Source organism: Terrapene carolina, unplaced genomic scaffold, assembly GCF_002925995.2.
Source record: "Terrapene carolina triunguis isolate 2854851 unplaced genomic scaffold, T_m_triunguis-2.0 Scaffold211, whole genome shotgun sequence".
NCBI lineage: Eukaryota > Metazoa > Chordata > Testudines > Emydidae > Terrapene > Terrapene triunguis.
Window position 1 is genome coordinate 32,808,544 of NW_020664562.1, and position 24,306 is coordinate 32,832,849.

At 42.0% G+C, this 24,306-nt stretch overlaps 1 protein-coding gene and 2 non-coding genes across 6 annotated transcripts; all 3 read right to left on the reverse strand.

Moving 5' to 3' along the window:
• Window positions 1-4,279: 4,279 nt before the first annotated feature.
• LOC112109821 (Rab geranylgeranyltransferase subunit beta) lies at window positions 4,280-22,603 on the reverse strand. 4 transcript variants are annotated; one of them, XM_024204488.2, is made up of 11 exons: window positions 22,329-22,377; window positions 21,527-21,632; window positions 21,271-21,378; window positions 17,387-17,549; window positions 16,533-16,730; window positions 13,315-13,420; window positions 11,532-11,584; window positions 11,283-11,393; window positions 9,845-9,970; window positions 8,863-9,012; window positions 4,280-6,077 (listed from the first exon to the last, which is right to left on the reverse strand). In XM_024204488.2, exons 5-11 carry the CDS (start codon window positions 16,719-16,721, stop codon window positions 5,937-5,939), a joined length of 876 nt encoding a protein of 291 aa, XP_024060256.1. In that variant the 5' UTR covers window positions 16,722-16,730; window positions 17,387-17,549; window positions 21,271-21,378; window positions 21,527-21,632; window positions 22,329-22,377; the 3' UTR covers window positions 4,280-5,936. The 4 variants fall into 4 exon arrangements, with proteins under 4 accessions (XP_024060256.1, XP_024060255.1, XP_024060257.1 ...); XM_024204487.3 differs by lacking the exons at window positions 17,387-17,549; window positions 21,527-21,632 and having other exon boundaries at window positions 22,329-22,592; XM_024204489.3 differs by lacking the exons at window positions 9,845-9,970; window positions 17,387-17,549; window positions 21,527-21,632 and having other exon boundaries at window positions 22,329-22,603.
• LOC113407490 lies at window positions 15,038-15,122 on the reverse strand. Its single transcript, XR_003369996.1, has one exon. It is a non-coding gene; the product is annotated as a small nucleolar RNA SNORD45 (small nucleolar RNA).
• Window positions 20,997-21,079, reverse strand: LOC113407491. Its single transcript, XR_003369997.1, has one exon. It is a non-coding gene; the product is annotated as a small nucleolar RNA SNORD45 (small nucleolar RNA).
• Window positions 22,604-24,306: the final 1,703 nt, after the last annotated feature.

A 24,306-nucleotide genomic window follows, 5' to 3' on the forward strand; every position in this document is an offset into this window, starting at 1 on the left:
ACCCCATCTTCCTGAAGATTTCCTCTACCCCAGGTGTTCCTGCCCTTCTCCTTCATTTAGCAAATATAAGGTTGAGGGTGACTTGATCACTGGCTACACCTATCTACATGGAGAACAGCTATTTAATAAGGGGCTCTTCAGTCTAGGGTTCAGTGGGGTTATAGTGAAGATACCCAAGAAAGGAACTCTCCGTGATTGGAATAACTGGTGTAGTATCACACGTACATCTGTGCCAAGCAAGGTACTGTGTAAAATCGTAGTCCAGCATATATATCAGAGGTAGTTGGCAGCATTCTCAGAAAAGAGCAAGCTGGTTTTCGGAAAGGGCGTGGATGCACAGACCAGATGTTCACTGTATGAAACATAACAGAACAAAGGTTCAGAGAAGGGCAACTAAAATGATTAGGGGTTTGGAACGGGTCCCATATGAGGATAGATTAAAGAGGCTAGGACTTTTCAGCTTGGAAAAGAGGAGACTATGGGGGGATATGATGATAGAGGTATATAAAATCATGAGTGGCATGGAGAAAGTGAATAAGGAAAAGTTATTTACTTGTTCCCATAATATAAGAACTAAGAACCACCAAATGAAATTAATGGGCAGCAGGTTTAAAACAAATAAAAGGAAGTTCTTCTTCACAGAGCGCACAGTCAACCTGTGGAACTCCTTGCCTGAGGAGGTTATGAAGGCTAGGACTATAACAGGGTTTAAAAGAAAACTAGATAAATTCATAGAGGTTAAGTCCATTAATGGCTATTAGCCAGGATGGGTAAGGAATGGTGTCCCTAGCCTCTGTTTGTCAGAGGGTGGAGATGGATGGCAGGAGAGAGATCACTTGATCATTACCTGTTAGGTTCACTCCCTCTGGGGCACCTGGCATTGGCCACTGTCGGTAGACAGGATACTGGGCTGGATGGACCTTTGGTCTGACCGAGGATGGCCATTCTTATGTTCTTATGCTTAGAATGGCAACAGCAGCTTTACGTAAAATTCATAGACTTTGAGAAGGCTTTTGATAGCATTCACAGGACCAGCCTATGGCGCATTCTGCGAGCATATGGAAACCCTCTCTGTATAATCAACATCAAAAGCTTCTATTTCAACTTTATATGCAGTGTTGATTACAGTGAGCTCAGTTTTGAAGTCAAAGCAGGAATACGTCAGGGGTGTGTCATGTCTGCAATCCTCTTCAACATTGCCATCGACTGGATAATGCTGCGTACAACAGAAGACATGCCAAGAGGCATTAAGTGGGCACCCTTCTCATCCCTTGAAGACCTGGACTTCACAGATGATCTCGCTCTCCTATCACATACCCAACACCATATACAAGAAAAAACAACTTGACTCAACACATTCAACCAGCAAATTGGACTGAAAATCAATCACAATAAGACAGATATTATGACCTTTAATATTGCCTCACCATCACCAGTATGGATTAGAGGATCATGTTTTCACCAATGTAGAAACATTCACATACTTGGGCAGCACCATCAGCCAGGACGGTGGAACAAGCCAGGACATCTGAAACAGAATCAATAAAGCCAGGAACACCTTCAGGAACTTAAATACAGTCTGGAAATCATCAAAATACAACACTAAAACCAAACTCAAGATTTATCAGAGCTGCATACATTATAGTGCAGAATTCTGGGGAATGAGAAAGTATGACATGTCCAAACTGTCTTCATTCTATACAACCTGCCTCAGAAAAATCCCCCGTATCTTTTGGCCCAGAATAATCTCAAACCAAGATCTATTCACACAGTGCAGCCAAGAAGATATGAGCACCATCATTGCCAGGAGATGGATTGGCCATGTGCTTTGAATGGAAACTGATCCCAACACCAGAATAGCAATAAGATGGATACCTGAAGGCAAGTGAAAACGAGGCAGCCCGAAAACAACGTAGCAAAGAGCTGTGGAAGCTGAGCTGAAAAACCTGGGGCACAGCTGAGGACCCATTGAAAGACTTGCCAGAAACAGACAGGAGTGGAGGAGCTTCATCGCTGCCCTAAACGCTGGAGGCATAATGGGAACATGGTGATGATGATCTTCAATCTAACTGACAAAGATATAACACCATCCAATGGCTGGAAGTTAGACAAAATTGGACTGGACATAAGGTGCATGCAAATTGTTGACAGTGAGAGTAATTAACCATTGTAACGATTTACCAAGGGTCATGGTGAGTATCCATCAATGACCATTTTAAAATTAAGACTAGATGTTTTTGTGAAACGTACACTCTAGGAGTTATTTTGAGATGTTCTATGGTCTGTGCTATACTGGAGGTTAGACTAGATGATCACAATGGCCCCTTCTGGCCTTAGACTCTGTGAATCCCTGGCCATTACAGACCAGGTCTCCTTTATTCCTCCCCTGCTGCCACAGCCCCCTTCTTCCATGCCCTCAGTGGCCCCAGGCTTCACTGTTGGGTCTTCAAGGAGGCAAATGGCCTTTTCCCCTCAGCCTCCCCTCTGCAGGCTTCTGGGGTCAACCAGCTGGCCAGCTCCCCATCTGCTTTCTACAGGGGGCCCTAAGGAGAGGCTATTGCTGCCCCAGTGAGACTAGCCCATCTGGTTCTCAGTGAGTTAGGGACTCACTTCAGACAGGCAGCACCTGCTCCAGGAGAGCCCTCAGCTCCTCCTCCTTATTCCTGAGGGAATTATGTGCTAAAAAAGTAACAATATTTTTTAATTCAGCAAAATTTATCAATAAATGTGGAGACAAGCATGGCAGTGGGGAGCATAGGCCACTGGCTGCATGCAGGTGAGAGATCACCCTGCAGCCCACCCCACACCGAGGACAGGGACTCGGTGGTGAGGCTGCACCTGACCCTGACACAGCACAAGGGCTGGGCCTGCCCCAGAAACACCCTGCTCCTCTGTGCCAGGCACACTGGGTGTGGACAGGCAGGCTCAGCCCAGCGGGATCCAAGTGTGGAGGGGCTTAGTGTGGGGGGATCCAGGTCTGAAGTGAGAGGGTTCTGTGTGGGGGCAATCTGGGTGTGGGCAGCTCAGTGGGGATGTGGGCAGCTCTGGATGGACAGGGGCTCATTGGGGCAGGGAGTTCTGGGTTCAGGGGCAATGGGACTCTGCAAAGGGATCCAGGTGAAGGTGGTTGGGGCTCAGCAGGGGAGGTCTGGTGTGGGGGGCTCAGTGGTGTGTAGGTGCATCTGATTGAGGCTCAGGGGTAGGCATCTGGGTGTGGGGGGCTCATCAGCACAGTCCAGGTGCAGGGTGGGTGGGGTTCATTGGGGTGGGAGTTTGAGGGGCCTGCTTAATGGAGCCCCTGCTGCTGAGGGGACACCGCATGCTGGTTCCCACTTCTCCCCCTATTCCACTACCCCTTCTTCTGCCCCATCCCCTTCCTCTCCCACATCCCCCTGTCCGTCCAATCCCATCTGGCTTCCATCCCTACTGCCTCTTCCCCTCACCCACCACAGCCACTCACCCTTGTACAGAAAACAGGATAGAAGGGGAGCCTAACAAGCACTAGGACCCAAGAGGAGGCATCCAGCTGCAGAGTCCATCTTTTTAATCTCGCCTCATAATGCTGTTCCATACCGTTAATCATGCGTGTTGTACCTTTTCCAATTCTAATGCATCTTTTTTTAGATGAGGCAACCAGTACTGCACCATATTCAAGGTGTAGTAATACCACAGATTTATATAGTGTCATTATATTTACTGTCTTATTTATCCATTTCCTAATGGTGCCTAACATTTTTGACTGCTGCTGCTGTTTTCAGAGAACTATCCACTATGCCTCTAAGATCTCTTTCTTGATTGGTAACAGCTAATTTAGACACCATCATTTTGTATGTATAGCACTTAACAACACTGAATTCCATCTGCCTTTTTTTGCCCAGTCACCCAGTTTTGTGAGATCTCTTTGCAACTCTTCACTGTCAGCTCTGGTCTTCACTATCTTGAGCAATTTTGTATTGTCTGCAAATTTTGCCACCTGTTTACCCTTTCCTAGATGATTTATCAAGCTGTTGATCACCACTGGTCCCAGTATAGATCCCTGAGGGATACCACTATTTCCCTTTCTACATTTTGAAAATGACCATTTATCCAACCCTTTGGTTCCTGTGTTAGCCAGTTACTGATCCATGAGAGGACCTTCCCTCTTACCACAAAATCGTTACTGTAGTTCCAGGACATTAGTAGCTATGCTGCCATGAATGATTATGTGTTTTAAATATATGCACTGAAGGATACTTCAGTATGAAGTTGTGTAAAAATATCAATAAATTATAGAAACAAGTGTGTGAAAACATTTAATAAAGGATCTCTACATGCAAAGACAAGCTGTCACCAAAGACAGTGCTAATATCTTACTGTAATTCCACAAAGTGAGCTGAAAATCTTAACATTTAACAAGATAAAATGAGGTAGTTAATGATACCAATGCACTCTGCACTGAAACTAAGTACTTCAACTTCCACATGTTATAAAGGACAACTAATTTTCTTCACTGGATGCTTTATTGATGGAAGATTATCTCTCATTCAATTTACAGATAAATGCATGTGTGTAGTGATACACATTGCTGGATTGACTACAATATACAGTACCAGAATCTTTCCAAAAATTCTATATAATATTGTAATTAAAGTGGAAGACAAGACTACTGGCAAGAAAAGGTATACAAAAGCAAACTAGTATTCTAATTAGTCATTGTTTAAATATATTTTCTCATCTAAAAGAACCACCCGTTAATTTAGAAAAAAATAGTTTGACTGGCAAAAAGGCTTTTAAAGAAAAATAACCTTAAAATAAGCCAATTGAAATAAGGACTAGTGCTCTGCATTGACCATTCTATTAAAAAATGGAGAACTATTTTGAAAAATCTTGTAGGACATCTTTAAACTATAAATAAGCTGGGGACTGTTAAAGGCTATTTTTTCCTTCACAATTACCTTTAATATGGTCCAACTGGAATTTCTTAGTCCTTCTCAGTCAGAACATGGTGGCCAGATGCAAACACACAATGCTATGGGATGTAAAGTAGAGGCACTTTAAGCACTCCAATGAAGACAAAACCATTTCATCCTTCAGAAAATATTTTTCATAGCTACTTTTATTTTTGATATTATTTCTTTCGCAACTATTTTCTCAAGTGCTAATGAAGTAGTAATTCAAACCAATGACAAATTTTCAATTAGCAGCACATTTGGCAAGTCATACTACTGTAGAGAGGTGATCTGTAGAATGCTTATTACCTGCAAGTCTCAATCTACACTCAACACAAATTATATTGTATTTCCATGAGTAAAAATATTTTCTTTAATAAAGGACTTTACTGGTAGGTAACAACTGTATTTGCTGAGAACAAAAACCTTTACACTTATCAATTGCTATGAGAAGAAAACTTGTGTGTTTCAGTATTGGATAAAAATGATGGTATATCCTAAACAGGATGTTTTAAATGCACAAGTGTCCACTAACATCAAAGTGTTCTAACTACAAGTATCTTTTCTCTGCTTCTCTTAAATACAGTGCTCAGGGCAATTCACTGTCAATATATGCTTATATTATCAAGACAAATGTTTTATGATTGATGTTGTAGGAAATACAAAAAAAATATCAAGTCATTCAAGTACTCTATTACTGTGACTAATACGCTGTTGTTTTGAGTTAGTGTACAAACAGAGCCCACAGGCCCACATATTTAGATGCAGATAAAAATGTTTTTCATCTGTTACAGAACCTGCAATACATGTAACATCCACATAATTTATTTAAACAATCCATTTTGACACAATCCACAGACAAAGTGACAAGGTTTACTGTACAGTGATAATTTTACTGTACTGATGTAAACACATTAAAATGAAAAATATATGCAAGTATGTTTCAGATGAGTTTCAACCAACAAAATCAAAGCAGCTGACCATAGCATCCTTTTGCTTCTGTAAAGTCTAGCTCACAAGTTCAGGCTGTACATTTATTCTTTGAAGGATGTCTTCAGGCATACAAAAAACAGGACTGACAGGCTTAATTTGTTCGTCTCCTAACAATGATAGACCAGCAATTCCAAATAAGGTGTGAAAAGGATCCACCTGGAAAAAAAATTAAGAACTAATTTATACACACTGACAAAACTAAAACCCTTTGGATGAGTTTACAGTGAGACAATAAGATGACTGAGTTGCTAGAAGAGACTGAGAAAGCTCAATGGTGGTTGAAGATTTAATTTCAGAGAACAATGGAAGTGCACAACTTCCTGGTTTTTAGTATGCAATTACTTTAAAATATCAGAAGTAAATATTCACACACATTAAAAGAAACCAATAGCCAGCTTCAAATTGTATACATTTAGGATACAACTTTGAGATGTTTGAACTGATGATGTTTGTTGCCACCAGAAATTTTTTTAAACCTGAACTCAATAGCACGCATGCAGATAATGGAAAAAGTCTGACAGCTCTTTCCACCAATTCCTCTATGCATTGTTACAACATGGTAAATCTAGTTCCTCATGATTCTACTATATATAATGTAAAAGTTACATGCTAACCTGATGATCTAAAATCAGCTCTGCCATAAACTCCATATTTTTTACTCAACATTATATTGCTCTCTGGCAATCTCTCTGAACATACAGCTGTGCTGACAGGTCTTAGAGGGAGCCAAAGGGACCTGAATACACAACTGGAGGGAAAACAGAAGGAAAAATGGGGCATAGGAGAAGAGAAAACATAAGTAGGAGGTAATTCTCTGAGATTTAGAGATTCCTTCATGAGATTAGGAACAGATTTTCCAGAAGGCTGCTATACAGTTTGCATATCCCCTACACAGACAACATAGAAGGCTACTTACTTAAACCCTTAGGCTGAGGTTATGCCTTCAGTGATGTAGCCTGTATCCTCACTGCAAAGTGGGCATTGCCAGCCCTAGTGAAAACAGAAACCAGGGCTCTAACCTACACCCCCAACTGTGCCAGCTAGCCCAAATTGAGAGCACCACTTAGCTCAGGTGACAGGATTATGTGTGTGGACAATACCCAAGTAAGAGCCTGAGCTAACTCTGCTCTAAAGACAAACCCTTAGGACCTAGTTCACAGCTTACTAAAGCTCCTTACATTGCTCTGCAGCGTAAATAAGCAATAAATTAGGTGGAAAAAGCCCCCCATGCGTATACCATTTGCACCGGAGGCCTCGTTGGCCAGTTTACAGCCGGTTTAAGGGCTCTACACTGACCCAGCTACCAGCCTCCCACATATTATGATATCGCCTAAAAGCTCAGGCTCAGACCAGGGCCCTAATGTACTGAACAAAACAATTAAAAGACTGTCCCTTCCTCAAAGAGTTGGCATAGCAGGCACATCATGGAAATATCCAGAATGCACAGCACTGGCTATTCTCTGCTTTCTAAGGCCCATACATAGGCCATTAAAAGCCAAATGTAAGCTAAAAGGATCTCTGAGGCTGCTCTAAATTTACACAGAGGGCTGGGCAGGCCCCTGCATGGACCCAAAGTTAATGTTATTTTCTAATTCTCCTTAGAGACATAAAAAGAAGCTTCCTGCTACACATGTAGGGCTAACTTAGCAGACATGGGCAGGCCCAAGTTAAGACAAAACAAGCCTGAACAAGTAATTGCTGAAACAGCTAACTATTGTGAATATATTTATAGCAAATACGGGAGGGAGAAACTAACTAAACTCACGATTGTGGGTATTAGAGAGACAAAGTGGGTAAGGCAATATAATTTATTCTGCTGGTGAAAGACAAGCTTTCTAACTACAGAGCTCTTCCTCAGGTCTGGGAAAGGTATTCAGTCTCATAGCTAAATACAAGACTAACAGAGAATTTAGCTTTAGTAGCAGCAGTATTCAATTCTCACAATAACTGCCACAACACTTTTATTGATGACCAGATTACAATTTGACCTTAAATATACTGACAGTTTTTAATGGAAAATCTTAAATGCTATTTTCACCTTCCATTTTCATGTAGCTTACTTTCATCTTTAGTTTATCCAATGCTTTTTGTTTAAATTGACACATTTGTCTTAGCTAAATTCTAAGCCAGTGGTTCTCAAACTGTGGATTGGGACCCCAAAGTGGGTCAAGACCTCATTTTACTGGGTTTGCCAGGGCTGGTGTTAGACTTGCTGGGGCCGGGGGCTGAAGCCCGAGCCCCACCACCTGGGGCCAAAGCCCAAAGGCTTCAGCCATGGGTGACGGGACTCAGGCTTCAGCTTCATCCCTGGTTGGTGGGGCTCAGGTTATAGACCCCTGCCTGGGGCTGAAGCCCTTGGGCTTTGGCCCCCCCTGCCGGGATGGCGGGGCTTGGGCAGGCTCAGGCTTCAGTCCCCCCTCCTGGGGTCATGTAGTAATTTGTTGTCAGTAGGGGGCCATGCTGCAATGGAGTTTGAGAACCCCTGTTCTAAGCTATAAATATCAAGAGCATATATTCTTAATGTTTTCCAACACCACTTTTAACTGAAAAAAAATCAAATTTAACTGGACAAGTCTATTTAAAGGAAACATCTTTAGCTTTTATTTCTCTTTTTACTGTAGCATTTTAAAATGGAACATTCACAACTGCAATACAGCCTACAATCTTATTAGCCTGTTGCTTTTCAACAAAATGTTTTTTCAGCCATCTGCTGGGGCTTTAAACAGGGAAAGGGTCCTGAATTCTCAGCATGGGATAGTCAGCAGATATCGAAGACTGTCACATGCTCCCTCAAGGAAACAGATATGCTAAGGTAGCATTACCCTGTTCATACTTGTGTACTACCTGCATTGGTTTAAATTTTAGTATATATAAAATAAAGCCTTTCGCAAACCTGTAAACTCTGAATTTCAACCTAAAATGTACATTTAAATGAACTTGCCATATCTCCTGGTCTGTCTGCAAATCCTCCAGTCTCCTCATCCTGGCAAGCCAAGATAAAGCAGCGCAATTTCTCTCTGTCAATCCAATGTAGTCTACCAATTATCTTCAGGGATGCTAACACCCACCATGAATAACATACATCTGGTAACTGGCAAATAAATATATTAGTAGAGTATTATGTTTTTTAAATACATGGGTTGCAGTAGTAACACTAGGTTTTGTGAAACCACTAGCCATATCATCAAAACATCACTGAGCAGAGTACAACTTTGGAGCACTGTTTCTTGGGCAGAGAACCAAGTTCCTCCACACAGCTTATTCACAGATGCCCTTCCTCCTCCTGTCCCCCAGCAGCAGAATCACAAGTGTTCTGCCGCTTTTGAAACCTTGCCAGTCTCTTTGACAGGATTTTGGCTCTGAAGAAGAGACTCATTTAAATGGTATTTTCGCTTTCATGGCCAAGAGGGACAAGAGACTATGAGGACAGTATCAACTAATAATTTAACAAAAAAACCTCTTAAGTTTGAAAGCATTTGTCTGCTGCATTCATTAAGAAAACTAGTGCTAAGAAGTCTCCACTTGCAAGTCAGTCATTCCAGATTACATTATTCAACTGTTGGACACACACAACAGGAGTCCCACAAAAATTATAAATCCAAAGTATTTTTCTGGTTACTTTATGAACGAACATTTATAAATCCTGTAGTATACAGCATTCCTAAAACATCACAATATATCCAGGCCCTGATTCAGCAAGGTATTTTGAGACCTTAAACTATGATGAGAACATTGCTTCTTCTTAAACAGGGGCCCATACTGGATGATACAGCAAGGGAATCAAGATTAAAAGTAAAAACATTTGAAAAGTTTTGCAACAGCATTTGAAAGGAGGTCCATGATATTTTCCAGAAATTAGAAAAATAATTTTTTTGCTTCTACACTAAGCAGAGTAAAAGTTTTTTAAAAAGTGAACCAAATACCTTCTCTGGCCTTCCATTGAGACCCCCAGAGGGTAACTGACGTTCACAAAGCCACCAGCCCAGCAAGTCAGCATTTATTTGGTGCAACTGGCCTGTTATAGCCAGAAATCCTGTGCAACAATAGATCTAAAATTACAGACATAAAGTTCATGTGTATTTAAGTAGCATGTAACAGACTAAATGTAGGAGGATCACAAAGCAGGATTCTATTCTTTCACATCATGCTAATAGTTAAAATAAGCAAGTTAGAAGACTAAGTGTTCAGTTTACAAAGGGAACATACTACTCCACTGTTAAGATTTTACTAATGTACTCTAGTTGTCATTAAAAGTAAAATGTAATTTGTAGAGCCCTAAAAAAATCAGATTGAACGTTAAGGTATTTTCTTAATGTATGCAGGACCTTAGAGGAGATTTAGAAAAAAAAAAAAAAAAAAAACTATTTTGGAGGGGAACTATAACACGTTTAGGTTGTATGTTTCATAAATAATTAAGTTTCTCTACATTGAGTAGTTTTTATATTTTCATTTAAACAAGTAAATCCTTCCAAATTACAATGCTCAGCACAATTATGGAAAATGAACAGCTGATTATTGTGATTAGATCTATATTGAAATAGTACTAAAATGTGTTAAAGTTAATTTCTATCAACTGGAGCTTCGGAGTAAGTGTCGGTATCAACTTCATCCAAAGTTAAGTTACATGTAAAGTTACATGGAAGTCATACAGGTCATCTTGCTTGGCATTTATCCATTCTTAATGAGCTCTAGTACCCCTTCACCTTACCTCCAGCTAGCCTGTCACCTTAAAAGAAATTCCACCAGCACCATCAAGAAGTTAACCAAGTTACCTCTGCAACATATCAGACTTTAGAATAAAAGGTAGGAGTGGAATCTACAGTAAATTCCACCTGAACTATAACTATGATTGGGCCAAACAAGTATTTTTGCTACCAGAAGGTAAGACATTTGACCAATGTGCAAGCCAGTGAAGTACAAAAAGTTCTGCTTAATCTAACAGAGAAAAGGTAGATGACTTCAAAATTGTGCTCTAATCATATTACAAAACTTGAGATATTTCCTCCCTAACAAATCTGAATGCTAACTACTTTTTGAACAGCTGCATACTTGTCTTTCTTTTGGAACTTTAGTTACATTTTTAACTCATCCTTGTGATGTTTGAAACAAAGATTCACACCACTATACAAAATTGTGGTTCTGATATGGATTTTTAGGGACAAAATTCAGCTCCTAGACCTCTTAACAGATCAATTCTGTACTTGTGTCATTTAAAGGAATAAAGTTCTTTACATACATTTAGGAAGTGACAAAAGTGCTTCAGTCTGCATTGCTGACAGGTTTTAGAAACAGTTATAAAAACTAGATATGAGAATTTCTTGCTAATCTAAAATATTTCAATGCGCAAGCAACAGCACTTACCTGCCCTGCATGCGATTCAGAACCTGGTCTACAACCAAATCCTCCATCAAAGTTCATACAGGACAAAACAAATTCGACTGCTTTTTCCACATCAATGACATCTAGCTTCCCCTGCAAGTCAGAAAAGTCCCTTTAACATTTTATACTACCACCAAGTAAATTAAGTATAGCTACTGTAGCATCATTCGTCTGCCATCTACAGAAAACTTAAATATTTGTATCTAATATCCACCCTATTGCAGAACTTACCAAAAGAGCTAGTGTTGCTGCAGCACAGAAAGAGAATCTTGTATCTATTTCTCCTACAAAGAGGGGGGGGAAAAACAGTATAACTACAGAGAACTAATTTTGATATATATAGGCACACAGAGGATGCATGCTATTAAAAAGAACACAAGAAGTCACTAAACATGGGTGTTTCCCTGAATATTAAATAGAAAACACTCCAATACTTTATACCAATATTTTCCTCCACCAGCCAATACAGTCACATTATTTCCCAATAGGATCACATTAAACAAATATAAAATGATCTGTATGTAACCATTAATTAATAATCCTTTGATCACTTAGTGGTTGCCAGATAAATATCCAGGCTTACTTCAGTTAAGAGAAATTTGTAAATATGCTATTTAATTTTTCAGTTTATAAAAAGCACCCAATGCACAGTATGTGCACTGAATAGAAAGAGAACTGGTTGAACAATGTCAACACAGAGATTCATTCACCAGTAAATTATCCACATTGCCCACTCAGTTCTTCAGCATCATAATCTGAAGGCCACAAAGACTCAGAACTTTGGACAAAGCAAGTTAAAGAGCAGTGGACCCTCAAGAATACATCAACACCAGTCTCCACAATGCTCAAGGTCCTCAGCTGGTGTGAAGGCACAGATCAAGAAAGGTCTCTCATGCAAGGTCTACACTAGAAACTTTTGCAAGTATAGTTTCATCAGTTAGAGAAGTGATTTTTATGACATTTCTATAGTGGCTATACCAGTAATCCTTTTCCCAGTGTTGATTAGACCTCAGTAATTAGAACTCAAGTCAACACTTTAAACTGTACCCCAGATGCAAACAGGGAATGAGTGCAGTTTTTCAGAAATGGTATAATATCCTTGTTGTAGCTCGTATCACGAATCAAGCAGGTAACCACATTCTGTACTAGCTTTAGCAGCTCCTGAATTTTCCTCAACAGTAGCCTCATTTATAGTGCATTTCAGTAATCCAATCTGATAATTTACATTCTTGTCAGTATTTGTCATATCCCTGCCTGTGTATTTCATTACTATATGATGAAAAACTGGCTGCAATGTAAAAGTTGGTGCTGAATATGGATGACCATTTTAATACCAACACGTAGCTTGTCAACTGCAAATTGATGTTTATGGATTTACATATGTTGAAATATCTTGATCGGTTCATTTTATTAACTGAAAAACGAAACAATGGTTTTGTTGTAACTGATATTCAACAGGATACAATACTGAAATATTAAAATATATTTTATATAAAATAAAGAATACTTTAAAATGTCGATAGAAGAAAAGGTGAACAAACATACCCTTTAAAAATAAAAATCAACCAGATCAATATTTTTAGAAGCTGTGAATGCAGACACAGATTTATGTCATTACTATGCAGAGAGGTAGTTCCTTTTACAAGCAATAAATATATACCACAACTTAGAAATCACTAGATATTAAACTCAAAGATTAATATCTAGTACAAATTACACTGAAATGAGAAGGCACTCTCCCATCACAAGCTCTAACAAGTTTTGAGCTTTGAGAAGCTTCTATGAAGGTTGATCAGTTTTTGTTACTTATATCCATTTTTCTGTAAGTTTAGAGTCATCTAGAAAAGCAATGATGTGACTGGCTGTTACACAATAGCTCCTTTTTACACAGTGAGGGAAATAAATGAGGTTCATGCATAATACAGTGAAAAAACATGCAGAGCAACTTATTCTTAACTGCTTCATTATATGAAATACGTCAACCCATCCATGAGACTTTGAAGATATAAGTTACCCCATTTGTCTCCAGCAAATGATCCATCTTCTTTTTGCAGGCTCTTTACGTAGTCAACAATTTTATTTACATCAACAACATGGAGACTATCATATAAGGTAAGAATCTGCAAAACAAAAATGACTCAAATCAATTACTAGAAGGGTAAAGTTTCCTAGAATTTACCAGAGAACCAGAGCCCTAGTTTTCTTAAAACAAAACACAGAACTTCATTTTATTGATGATGAACGTAAATCACTAACATTTTAAACTACCATGAAAGCTTCAGCTAACTGCAACCTACCCAACATTACAAGCTTGATTCCATAAAACTTTAAAATTCCCAAATTAAGGTGAAGATTTCCATGCATGGTCTCAACACAATCTCTTTCTCCACTTTAAAGTTTTAAACAGTCATTTGAGTTAGGCTAGCATCATGGAACATGGTATTGATTTATTAGTGTCTGATTATGGTTGAATTGTTAGGAGATAAGAATGTTCTGGGCTTGTAGTAGCATGTATACCTAAGTAATGGAAAGGTGCAGAAAGCTTTTGGATGGGCAAATTTTTACAAATATAAATTCAAAAAACGAAATCACAATTTAAGAACTGTCAGACTTTAAAAGTCTAGACTAGTCCCCAATAAGCAGCACATGCTTGGTAATAGTGAGAAGAATTTTAAGTTATGAAATTTTTAGTTAAGTCATATTATAGGAAATAATGCAGGCGATTCATTCCATAGAGGTTTTTCCAAGAGCTTTTTTGAGCAGGATTATAAGGGGGTGGTAGAGAGGAGGAGAATTTCAACAAAATTTTGTAAAAAGCAACAAAGAGTCCTGTGGCACCTTATAGACTAACAGACATATTGGAGCATAAGCTTTTGCGTCTGACGAAGCGGGTATTCGCCCACGAAAGCTTATGCTCCAATACGTCTGTTAGTCTAGAAGGTGCCACAGGACTCTTTGTTGCTTTTTACAGATCCAGACTAACACGGCTAGCCCTCTGATACTTAACAAAATTTTGAAAAACTTCATCCAGGTCTAAGTTCTCTTTATCTGTTGACTGCAATTTAAATCCTATGGAGTTGCAGAAAACAAATTAGCAACTCCATAATTCCAGCTACAGTGTTTGCAGTAATCTATATTTTGCAGTTTACAGAGCATTGCATAATACTCCAGTGTTGCAATACGCTTTTTAAATTGAAAAAACAAACAGAACACAAGATGGCAATGTTAATATAATAGAGTTGGAGGACAGGAAAAGCAGAAATTAAGCTTCTGATGGTAATCTGCACTTATTTATTATTTTGGATTAGCAGTTTAGAATTCTTAATGTACAATATAAATGAATACAGTATGTGCAAGGTGGGTTAGTTTAGCATTGCTAAAAGAACCTTAGATTTGCCTTTCTTGACTTTATTTTAAATTTGCAAATTTAATTCTCAGTTTAGATTTTTATATTTACGCTGCAATCTATTGTGGTTTTATCATCTTATAGTAACATCAATATTAAGCGTAAGGAGTTTAAATAAATCGGAAGGACCTCAAGACTGGGCTGGGAACCCTACATACAAATCTTTTGGCTGGCCAGCGTGGATAGACCCAAACGGGATCCAGAATGTGTGGTAACCAATTAGGACACTGAGAATAATTTGTGCCCAAATTTATGACAAGCAGAAGTGTGGCTCTCTACCCACAATAGCTGTACTCACTCAAACTAAAAAGAGTGGGCACAGCAATTTCCTCAGGTCTCAGAGTAATTCTAGAGCTAAAGTGTGATAATCATCAACTTTAGATTCAGGTAATACATGCCAAGGCTCATCATTGACCTGCGCAACTCCTGGGCCCCATCTCTCACTACCAGACATCTATTCTATATTTCATCCTATTCAAGGATTACAACCCACAACACTTCTTCCCTACAAAATGATCTATGATGCAAGAGTATTTAAATGCCATTTAGATACATTTGGTCCCAGATTGTCAAACTATTTTACACTAACTTCATGCAGTTCTTGTGTTTAAAACTGGATTGGGTAACATTTCTTGGTATAGAGCAGAGGAAACTTGACTCTACAAGTAGTTAGAACCTAGATCTGTAATGGAGGTAGTGTGTAATCAGGAGGATCTCTGTTGTATGTCAGCTGCAGATACAAGACCACACCTTCACTTTGGGTACGTCCAGACTACCCGCCGTATTGGCAGGTAGCGATCAATTGATCGGGGATCGATATATCGCGTCTCGTTAAGACGTGATGCAGCGATCCCCGAACGCATTCCCCGTCTACTCCGGAACTCCACCGGAGCGAGCGGTGGTAGCGGAGTCGACGGGGGAGCCACGGCCGTCGATCCCAAGCCGTGAGGACCCAAGGTAAATCGATCTAAGATACTTCGACTTCAGCTACGCTATTCACGTAGCTGAAGTTGCGTATCTTAGATCGATGCCCCCCCCCCCAGTGTAGACCAGCCCTTTGAAAGAAAGCTCTACATTATTAGCTGAATATGAGTAGGCAGGCAAGTTGGGAAAAAACTAAGGTATATGTTGGTTCAGAATGACAAGATGCACTTGGGTCAACCTCTGTGCGTGGGGCCCCAACACCACAAAAGAAAGTGTTTAATAGCTTACAATTAAAAAAAAAAAAAAAAAAAAATCTACATTACATCAATGTTTTACTTCTCAAATTTGTATTGCTGTATTAGTAATCTTTAAAACAGAAGCTTCCCAATTAAAAGTTTCAATTCAGGCACTACACACAAAGGGGAAAGGGAAACATTCATCTCTACTAGCTTTAAAGAAATTGGGTTTATATATCCTTATTATACACGTGCCTTCTTATTTTCCCCAAAAGAGGTTGATACAATTCAGCATAATTCTTGTAGCCTTTTTGAAAACTCCGTAGACTATTTTATTTCTTTAAATAATAAAACATTACCATAGTTAGAAGTGTGCACATGAAGTACATGATCACTGCCTGAAGGTGACAAGCTGCTGTAAATTGTGCTTTCCAACTTGGTTCATTATACATGTCTAACTTGCAACAAACTTATTAGGGAATTCACAGAACTAAATCTATAAGTTGTAACAATTTTTCTCATGAACAAATCTGTCTCAAATAAAACATTTCAATGTGACAGCAGAAAAATGGAATACCTTGGTGGTATCTAGAACAGTCAAATTAATTTATTAAATTAAGCAGCTGTTTTCACTTACTTCCAATATTTTCTTTTCTATACATTTACCTGGACAGCACTAAGGGTATATAAAAGGTGAGGATCGTGACCTATACTGGCACTTATTCCACCGCACTCATGTTGACATGATTTGATGAATGCTAGAATTTCTTCTTTGGTCATTCGTTGCAGCTGTCCCATGAGATCCATTACGGTCAGTCCCCAGTAGACACCACTCATCCTCAAATATTCCGACATACAGTACTCCTAAGTAGTACAGAATTTTAGTTCTTAAGCAGACAAAGACATATAAACAAGTAGAGCCCTGCTCGGATACAAAAATTTGGATCCGCATCCGATCTGCAAAGATGGTAAACAATACAACTGCATCCGCAGATGCATATAGCTGCAGATAGAATGCAGATATCGGTGGATTTGCAGGGCTCTGTAAATTCTGCAATTTTGTAAGTTAGACTAAGTTCTCTGAACTAAAGATCTAGCCATTACCAAATCCTCCCCATCCAACCAACAAGCCAAATTGTACTTTATTCTAGGTTGTTTACTTAAGAAATATAAGCTTTCTAAGCTGGCTAAGATACTGCAACTGATTCAGTGAATTTCTGCCTTTTACATAATTTTTCCATCTTAGATGGCTGAGGCATAAGGTCAAGTTACTTGCCCATATTTATGCAGCAAGACAGTAGCTCAGACCAGATCATTAGTTACGATCTTCTTGGCTCTGGTCCTTTGCTCAAGTTACTAAACCAAATGGTCCCCTCAAAATAACAGCCTAACATTCAGTTAATTACATAATTGCCATTTCCCAAAATTGAAGCAAAGCAACTTAGAGCAGTAACAGGAAGAGAAAAACTCATTTATTGTAGCTTAATATATTGTTATAAATCTTTCTTGATCAGCATTACCTATGATTTTTCATATTGTATTGTAATATTCCATAGTAATTTATGTATTTTCTTGCTACAGGTGAGCAGGAGAGCGAGACCATACACATGGTATAAGAGAAGGCAGGTTTCAGTCAGAGGCACCACACTTTAAAACGTAATTGAGACCATCTTGTTGGGAGACCTGTCGTATTTAAACATCTAGTTTTATTTTTCTGTACATTTTCTCTGTGTAGCCTTATGAATATCAAATAATATATACAGATATTTATAACTGGTTTAAAAAACCCCAAGCACAATTGCTACAGACTACTTTGGGAAAAGGTACTAACTGACTAGAATGTCCAATTCGCTTAGTTTGTAATTCTGTTAAAACTTATCTAAGCAGTACTACTACGAGCAGAATATAAGAGATTAATTTAATAAAGAATTATACATTATATGCCCAGCTGAAATCATAAGCCTGCCCAATATTGTAATACACATCACATGGCTAAACTAACAATGTCATTTTCTACTTAAACGTTGCTCCCAGAACTGACCCCATAACATGTCAAGATATGCCTCCAGCATACTGAGGATTGTTAAAGAGTATCTGTATTTGAAAGGATCTGCAAGTACTCATTCCCAAGAGAAAATTCCTCATGTTTTGGTATTTCTGGCACAAAGGTTAAGGCCAGACCATTGGGGGACTTGAAGTGGAACACTAAAAATCAAGCCAGACCGAAACAAGGAAACATCTGAGGTTCAATAATTAGAGCTGGTCAGGAATTTTCCAACAAAACAGTTCTGTCGAAAAAGCCAATTAACTGAACCAGATGTGTTTCAAAGCAACAGTGTGCTTTGACAAACTTGCATCACAGACTTCCTGGTGGGCTGCTATGGAGCCTAGGGTTCCAGGGTCTGAGGATCTCAGATAGGTAAGCCACGTGCACTACTTGAGTGCTGGGAACCTGGTTCACAGCTCAAGGGCAGTCCCATTATGCATGGCTTCCAGGCTTCTTGCAATGGAGTCAGGACCCTGAAAGCCCTGGCTGTAATAATGGCTCACCTCCTGTATCTGCAGCAGGGAACCAGGGTTCTCAGGGCTTCCAGGATCCCTGCCATGGAAACATGGAAAACCCACTGTATCCTGAACTCTCAAAGTATATCTACACTGCAAACAAAAAAACCCCAACCCACAGCTATAAATAGGGCCCTACCAAATTCACAGTCCATTCTGGTCAATTTCATGACTAGAGGGTTTTGGTCAATTTAACGATTTTAGATGTTTATATCTGAAATTTCAGGGTGTTGTAACTGTGGGGCTTCTGACCCAAAATGGGATGGGGGGAGGGGTTCAGAGGCGGGGAGGTTTTGTAAAGCTGTTGTAGCAGGGTCCCGAGATTGCTGAAGGCAGCATCCTCCCAGCTTCCTGCAGTTAGTGGAACTCCCAGAGGTGGAGGTGGGTAGGATCTCCACCAATGCTGCTGGGAGCACCCCAGCCAGGGGTGCCTAGCTGCTAGTCCACACCAGGGACAGATTAAGGCAGGGGGCCTGGCCAATTTAGGGATCCCCCCAGAAAAAATCAGTGTCTCAGCCCCAGATCAGAAGCCCCTACCAGGTCACCCTGAGCCCTGGCGGGAGCTGCAGGGGAAGAAGCCCCGACCCTGGGATGCCCCGAAGCCCAGCAGGAGTGGCAGCAGGGGGGAAGCCCCAAACCAGAGCTGCTCAGAGGCCAAGGTGGCAGGAGCAAAAGCCCCAAGCTCCGCACCCGGAGACACGGCAGAAGCCGCGAGGAGTGTGTGTGCGCATGTGTAGTGGAAGCCCCGACCCCTGGCTGGAGTGGCAGAAGCTCCAAGCCCAGGTCGTCTGTCCCCCCTACCGCCCTGGCTGCAGCCGTCAGGAGCGGAAGCCCCCAGAGGAGGAAGCCCTGGGCTTGGCACCGGAGCCGTGCGTGGGCCAAGCCCAGAAGCCGAGCCTGCCCCAGCTGCAGGCACCAGGAGTGAAAACCCCCAGCCTGGCAGGAGACGCTACAGGAGGACGCCCCGAGCTCGGCACCTGGACCCAGAGCTGCGGCGGGCGGGGGGAGGGGCGGGGGGTAGGAGGGGAGAGAGAGCCCGGAGCCCAGTTCCTGGGCTTCTGCAGCAAAGAAGTGAGGGTGTATCACCCTCATTTCTGCACTGCCTCTGGAGGTGGGTCTGATCTCCCCACCAAGAGCAGCCCTGCAGGGAAAGGACAACTCCTGTCCCTTCCCAGCATGGACGGACTAGCAGCTAGGAGCCTCGGGCTCTCAACAGCAGGGGAGATCAGATTTTACCGTGACACATTTTTCACAGCCGTGAAATTGGTAGAGCCCTAGCTATTGGTAGAGCACAGGTCTGCAGACTCAGGCTTGCGTTACAGTGCTAAAAACAGCTGTGCAGACATGGCCACACAGGCTGTGAAACCCAGAGATGGGGGTGGGTCTCAGAGCCCAAGAGGGGACATTTTAGCACCATAGGACAAGCCTGAGCTTGTAGACCCAGACTCTGAGACTCACTGCCACAGATTTGTTTTTCTGCAGTGTAGGCATACCCTCAGGGTCTAGGCTCCCCAGGTCTATAAAAGGAGGCTTAGAGGCCCCAAGAGTCCTGGCTTGAGCCCAGACTCCCAGGATTTCCAGACCCCCTGCCATGGAGCCAACTGTCTCAGGAGTCTGGGAGACGGGGGTCCCCAATCCCTGTGAAACTGACAAGAATCACATTAATTTAAGTCAGCAGCTGCTGGGGTCCAGGGAACATATTTCATTTTGGATATACCAACACATGGTGTTTGTATTTCCCCAAAAGATTTTTCAGAATTTCTGGCTCACCTGAAATTTCAAAACATTAAAATTTCCCATGAACTGGAAATCCTCAGATTTGGCCAGCTCTATCGGTACTCATGTGGAAAATACTCAAATGGCAGAGTTAGAGATAGAACTCTTCCACATGGGGACAGATATTTCATTACTGTGTTCATCACTAGCCTAGTGCTGAATTCTTTCCACAATATTTGTATAGCTGTATTTTTTCAACCTGTCTCTTTGTTTGTTTTTTTTAAGATAGTTACATGGAATTGTATTTGGAAATGTAGAGTGAAAGCCTGGCCCTAATGCCAAAGCTCCCAGTGATTTCACTGGGACCAGACTGTCACTCCTTAGCTGGGAATCTTGCTGGATGATGCACTGAAAGAGGAAACAAGTATTTTGGCTGTTCATGAGACAGTGATAAAACAGTGATCTGGGTTCCATGTCAGCGACAGATAGCTGTGGTCATCTTCTCCTACAAAATACTATAGGAGGAATGAATGACCAACCAACAATATACCGATAACAGTACGGTCTCTCTTTCATAAAACCAGATTGGGTTGGTTGGCTAAGGTTCACTATTAACAAGACAGAGGTATATGCTGGTTTGCTAGGAAAAATATATGGAAGAGAGAGGCGCACCTGCCTTGTGTTACCTGAATTCCAACGTACATTTTCTAGTAGAATCCAGATTAAATCCAGTGATGCTGAGGCTCATTATATAGCAGGTAGAAATACAACTATGGGACATATGTGATATTTGGGAAGACGTTGTATCACTATAGCACAAATTCATCCTAATAAGCAAAAGATCACATTTCCTAGGTCTCAGAGTAATTCTAGAGCTAAAGCAGTGATCTTCAACTTTAGAGTCAGATAATACATGCCAAGTCTCATCATTGACCAAGGAAAAGCACCATCTCCACCCCTCAGAACAACAGAATCTTTTCTTTTAACTCTTCCCCTTGCATTCAGAGACAAAAAGATACCTAACTTCCTAACTCATCACCTGCCAACCTACTCCTATCACTGCAGGAAATGGCAAGATATATCACTTATCAGAGTATTATCAATAGTGAAATAAGCAAATACCTACATAATCGTCTTTCTTTGCACCATAAGAAGCTATGTAATCTGCATGTTTCTCCAAAAACAATGTGCTTGGTGCATCAGGTTTTATAACAACATCCTTTTGTGGTGTTCCCTTTTAAAAAAAAAAGAAACAAAAAGTTAAGTTGTATTATCAATCTAAAGAGACCCCAGTACCCGATTTTTAATAAACCGATTATTGTTACAAGTAACACTTAAGTTGATCGTAACAGGTCAGAGCGAACAATTCATGTTATGTGTACCTGTCGAAGCTGAATATTTGTCAGCACTTCATTTCTTTTAAACAGACGTCTAAGTCTGCTTTATTCTTTCCCGATAAAATTTCCAACTTATTTGACAGAGCAAAGTCTATAAATAAAAACTTCGATAAGTTTACATTTTCACTAACCCAGATAAATATTAACCAAACTAATTTTTTTAAAAAACGACCCCCCCATGGCAATCAAGGTGACGCTCTGCAGCTATTCCATGCAGACGGGTTAATAGCGATGCTCCTGCGGTTCACGCGGCTGGGACTGGGCCTGGGCCTCGTGCTCAGCGTGGCCCCGATTCCAGGTCAGGATTGCTCAGCTCAGAGTTCAGATTCCAGCTCCCAGCCTGCCCCGCAACGTCAGCCTGGGATCGCGCGGCACTGCCTAGTTACACATCCCGAGTCCCTCACAGGCCGGGACTGAGGGCAATTCCCCCCACCCCCGTCTCCATCTCCAGCCCAGGCCCCATCGCACCCCACCCTCCTTAGCCACGTTACTACAGCGGCCGCCGCCCCACTACCCGCGCGCTTGGGCCCCGCTAGGCTGGCAGCGGGCGCCGGGCTCTACAACCGTCACCGCGGGGCGACGCCTCCCGCGCTCTGCAGCGAACCAACTGGTCCAGGAGCGACTGGATCCAACCGAGCTCGCCGGGCGCAGGCCGGTGCCCCCGGCCGGACGATGAGACCCGACCAAGCGGAAGCCGGCAGCGAAAGGGCGGGCCAGGCCACCAGCGAGGGGACGCGGAAGGAGACCGCCCGGAGAAGCCCGTGGCAGGAGCGAGCGAGCCACCCACCATGTTAGCAGCCTCCGCCGCACGCGCCACCAACCGTCTGTCCTACGGGTGGGATCGCGACTCGTTGAGCAGGAGAAGGCGGTGCCCCCGTCGGCCTCTCAAGACCCCGCCATAGCTGTCTTTGGCGCTGCCTGCGCAGCCTGGTTGGTCTGCAGCAAAGCTCCACGTAGCCCTAGCGGCTCAGTGCGGAGCCCGCGCACAAGGCGCGCGCTATGACTGGCGACGACCCGACCGCGCTTAGGTGCCCCACGCGCTGCCCGCCCCAGGAGGACCCCGGCGCCGCTTGCACAATAGACAGCGACCACGTGGGGCTCATAGGGGCTAGCAGGGGGGCCCAGCGTAGAGAGGCCCCGCCCAGTCGCGCGGGTGCCGACGGAGGGACCAGGAGACGGAGGCTGAGCCCAGCTGCAGTTACGTCAGGCATCGGCCTGAGCTTGCGCACTCGACGCGACGCAGGCTCAACGCGCGCCCGCCTCCGCGCTAGGCCCAACGCAGAGAGCTGGGCAGCCCCGTGGTGGCATCAACGCACGGCGAGCAGTGCCACCTAGCCGGCCCGCTGCCCCAACGTACCGTCAGCCCCTTCTGCCCAGGGAGGGACGCTGCTTTTCACTCCCGCAGTGTTAGAGAGAGGGAGGCTTGTTTCGGGGGAGGAGGCTTGTGGTTTCCTTCTAAGGAATACAAATATTTTTAGTTTCAATCACTAATCCCCCCCCCCTTTTTTTTATAAACGTTGGGCCTTCCTGTGGGTTAACCTACCTGGGACTCCCCCCAGACCAAAGAGCAGATTGAGATGTAGCTTCTCGAGCTGTGGCAGCACAATGCCACGCGGAAAAAAATGAACTAGATTAACTGCAAGGGTGAATTTAAAACAAATTCAGGCGTGAAAGTTAATTCGGGTTTAGAGAGGGAATGAATGTAAAGCATAAGAGCTGTGCTTGATAATTCCGCAGGTGGACGCGTTCTGGAAGAGTGCTTTGGTCATGGGCAGCTTAATCCACTTTAAGCAGGAGCAGAACACTCTTAGGCCTGGTCTATACAAGAAGAGTCTTCACTGTTAACTACTGGAGGAGTGTAAAAAATCCACACCCTTGTGAAGAACAGTTAAGCCAACATAACCCCTGGCGTAGCACTAGGTCAGTGGAAGAATTCTTCATAAGGGGAGCATAAATCACTAGCTAGCTTCCACCCCTAGGGGCAGCAGATTACTTACAGTAATGGGAGAATCCCTCCTGTTAGCATAGGTAGTGTCTACACTGAAGCATTACAGTGGAGCATCTGTGCTGCTGTGGCATTTTAAGTATAGACATCCCCTTAGGCCTGGTCTACACTTAAAAATTAGATAGACCTCAGTACATCACTCAGACCTATGAAAAATTTTGCATCCTGAGGGCTGTAGTTAGTTCAACCTCACCAGAAGTGTAGAGGCAGCTAGGTCGACAGACAGCTGCTTCCGTGAACCTTAGAGCCTTTACTATATGACTTGTAAATTGCATAATATGTATATACTTCATCCTTCCTCAGCGTGGGGCTCCTCTTCCGGCCTTATAATTCTATCATTCTGTAATACAAACTATATTCATTTTCCAAGACAGCCTTTGTTTGTTAAAGTCAGAATTCTAGGAGTGCAGTTATTGTTCTTTCCAAGGTTGTTAGAGTTGCAGTTTTCTAACACGTGGCTTGCTTCAAAGACAAACTTTGAAGGAAAAAATAAAGGTGAGCAACAGAGAATCTAAAATGCATAAAGTAAATAAAAGAAAAAAAATTCAGTTACACTCCTTTTCAATATTACTACTTATAAAAAGGTCTGGAGATAATTAAGTATTCTGCTTTTGCAAGCTTTGATTAAAAATGTGTTCTGGAGCCACACTATTACAGATAAAACAGCATGCCAGCTCAGATGACCCGTGGGAATCACTTTTTATGTACGTGGGATGTAGGAGGGAGCCCCACAAGTCATTCCATTCTTGAGACAGAAATG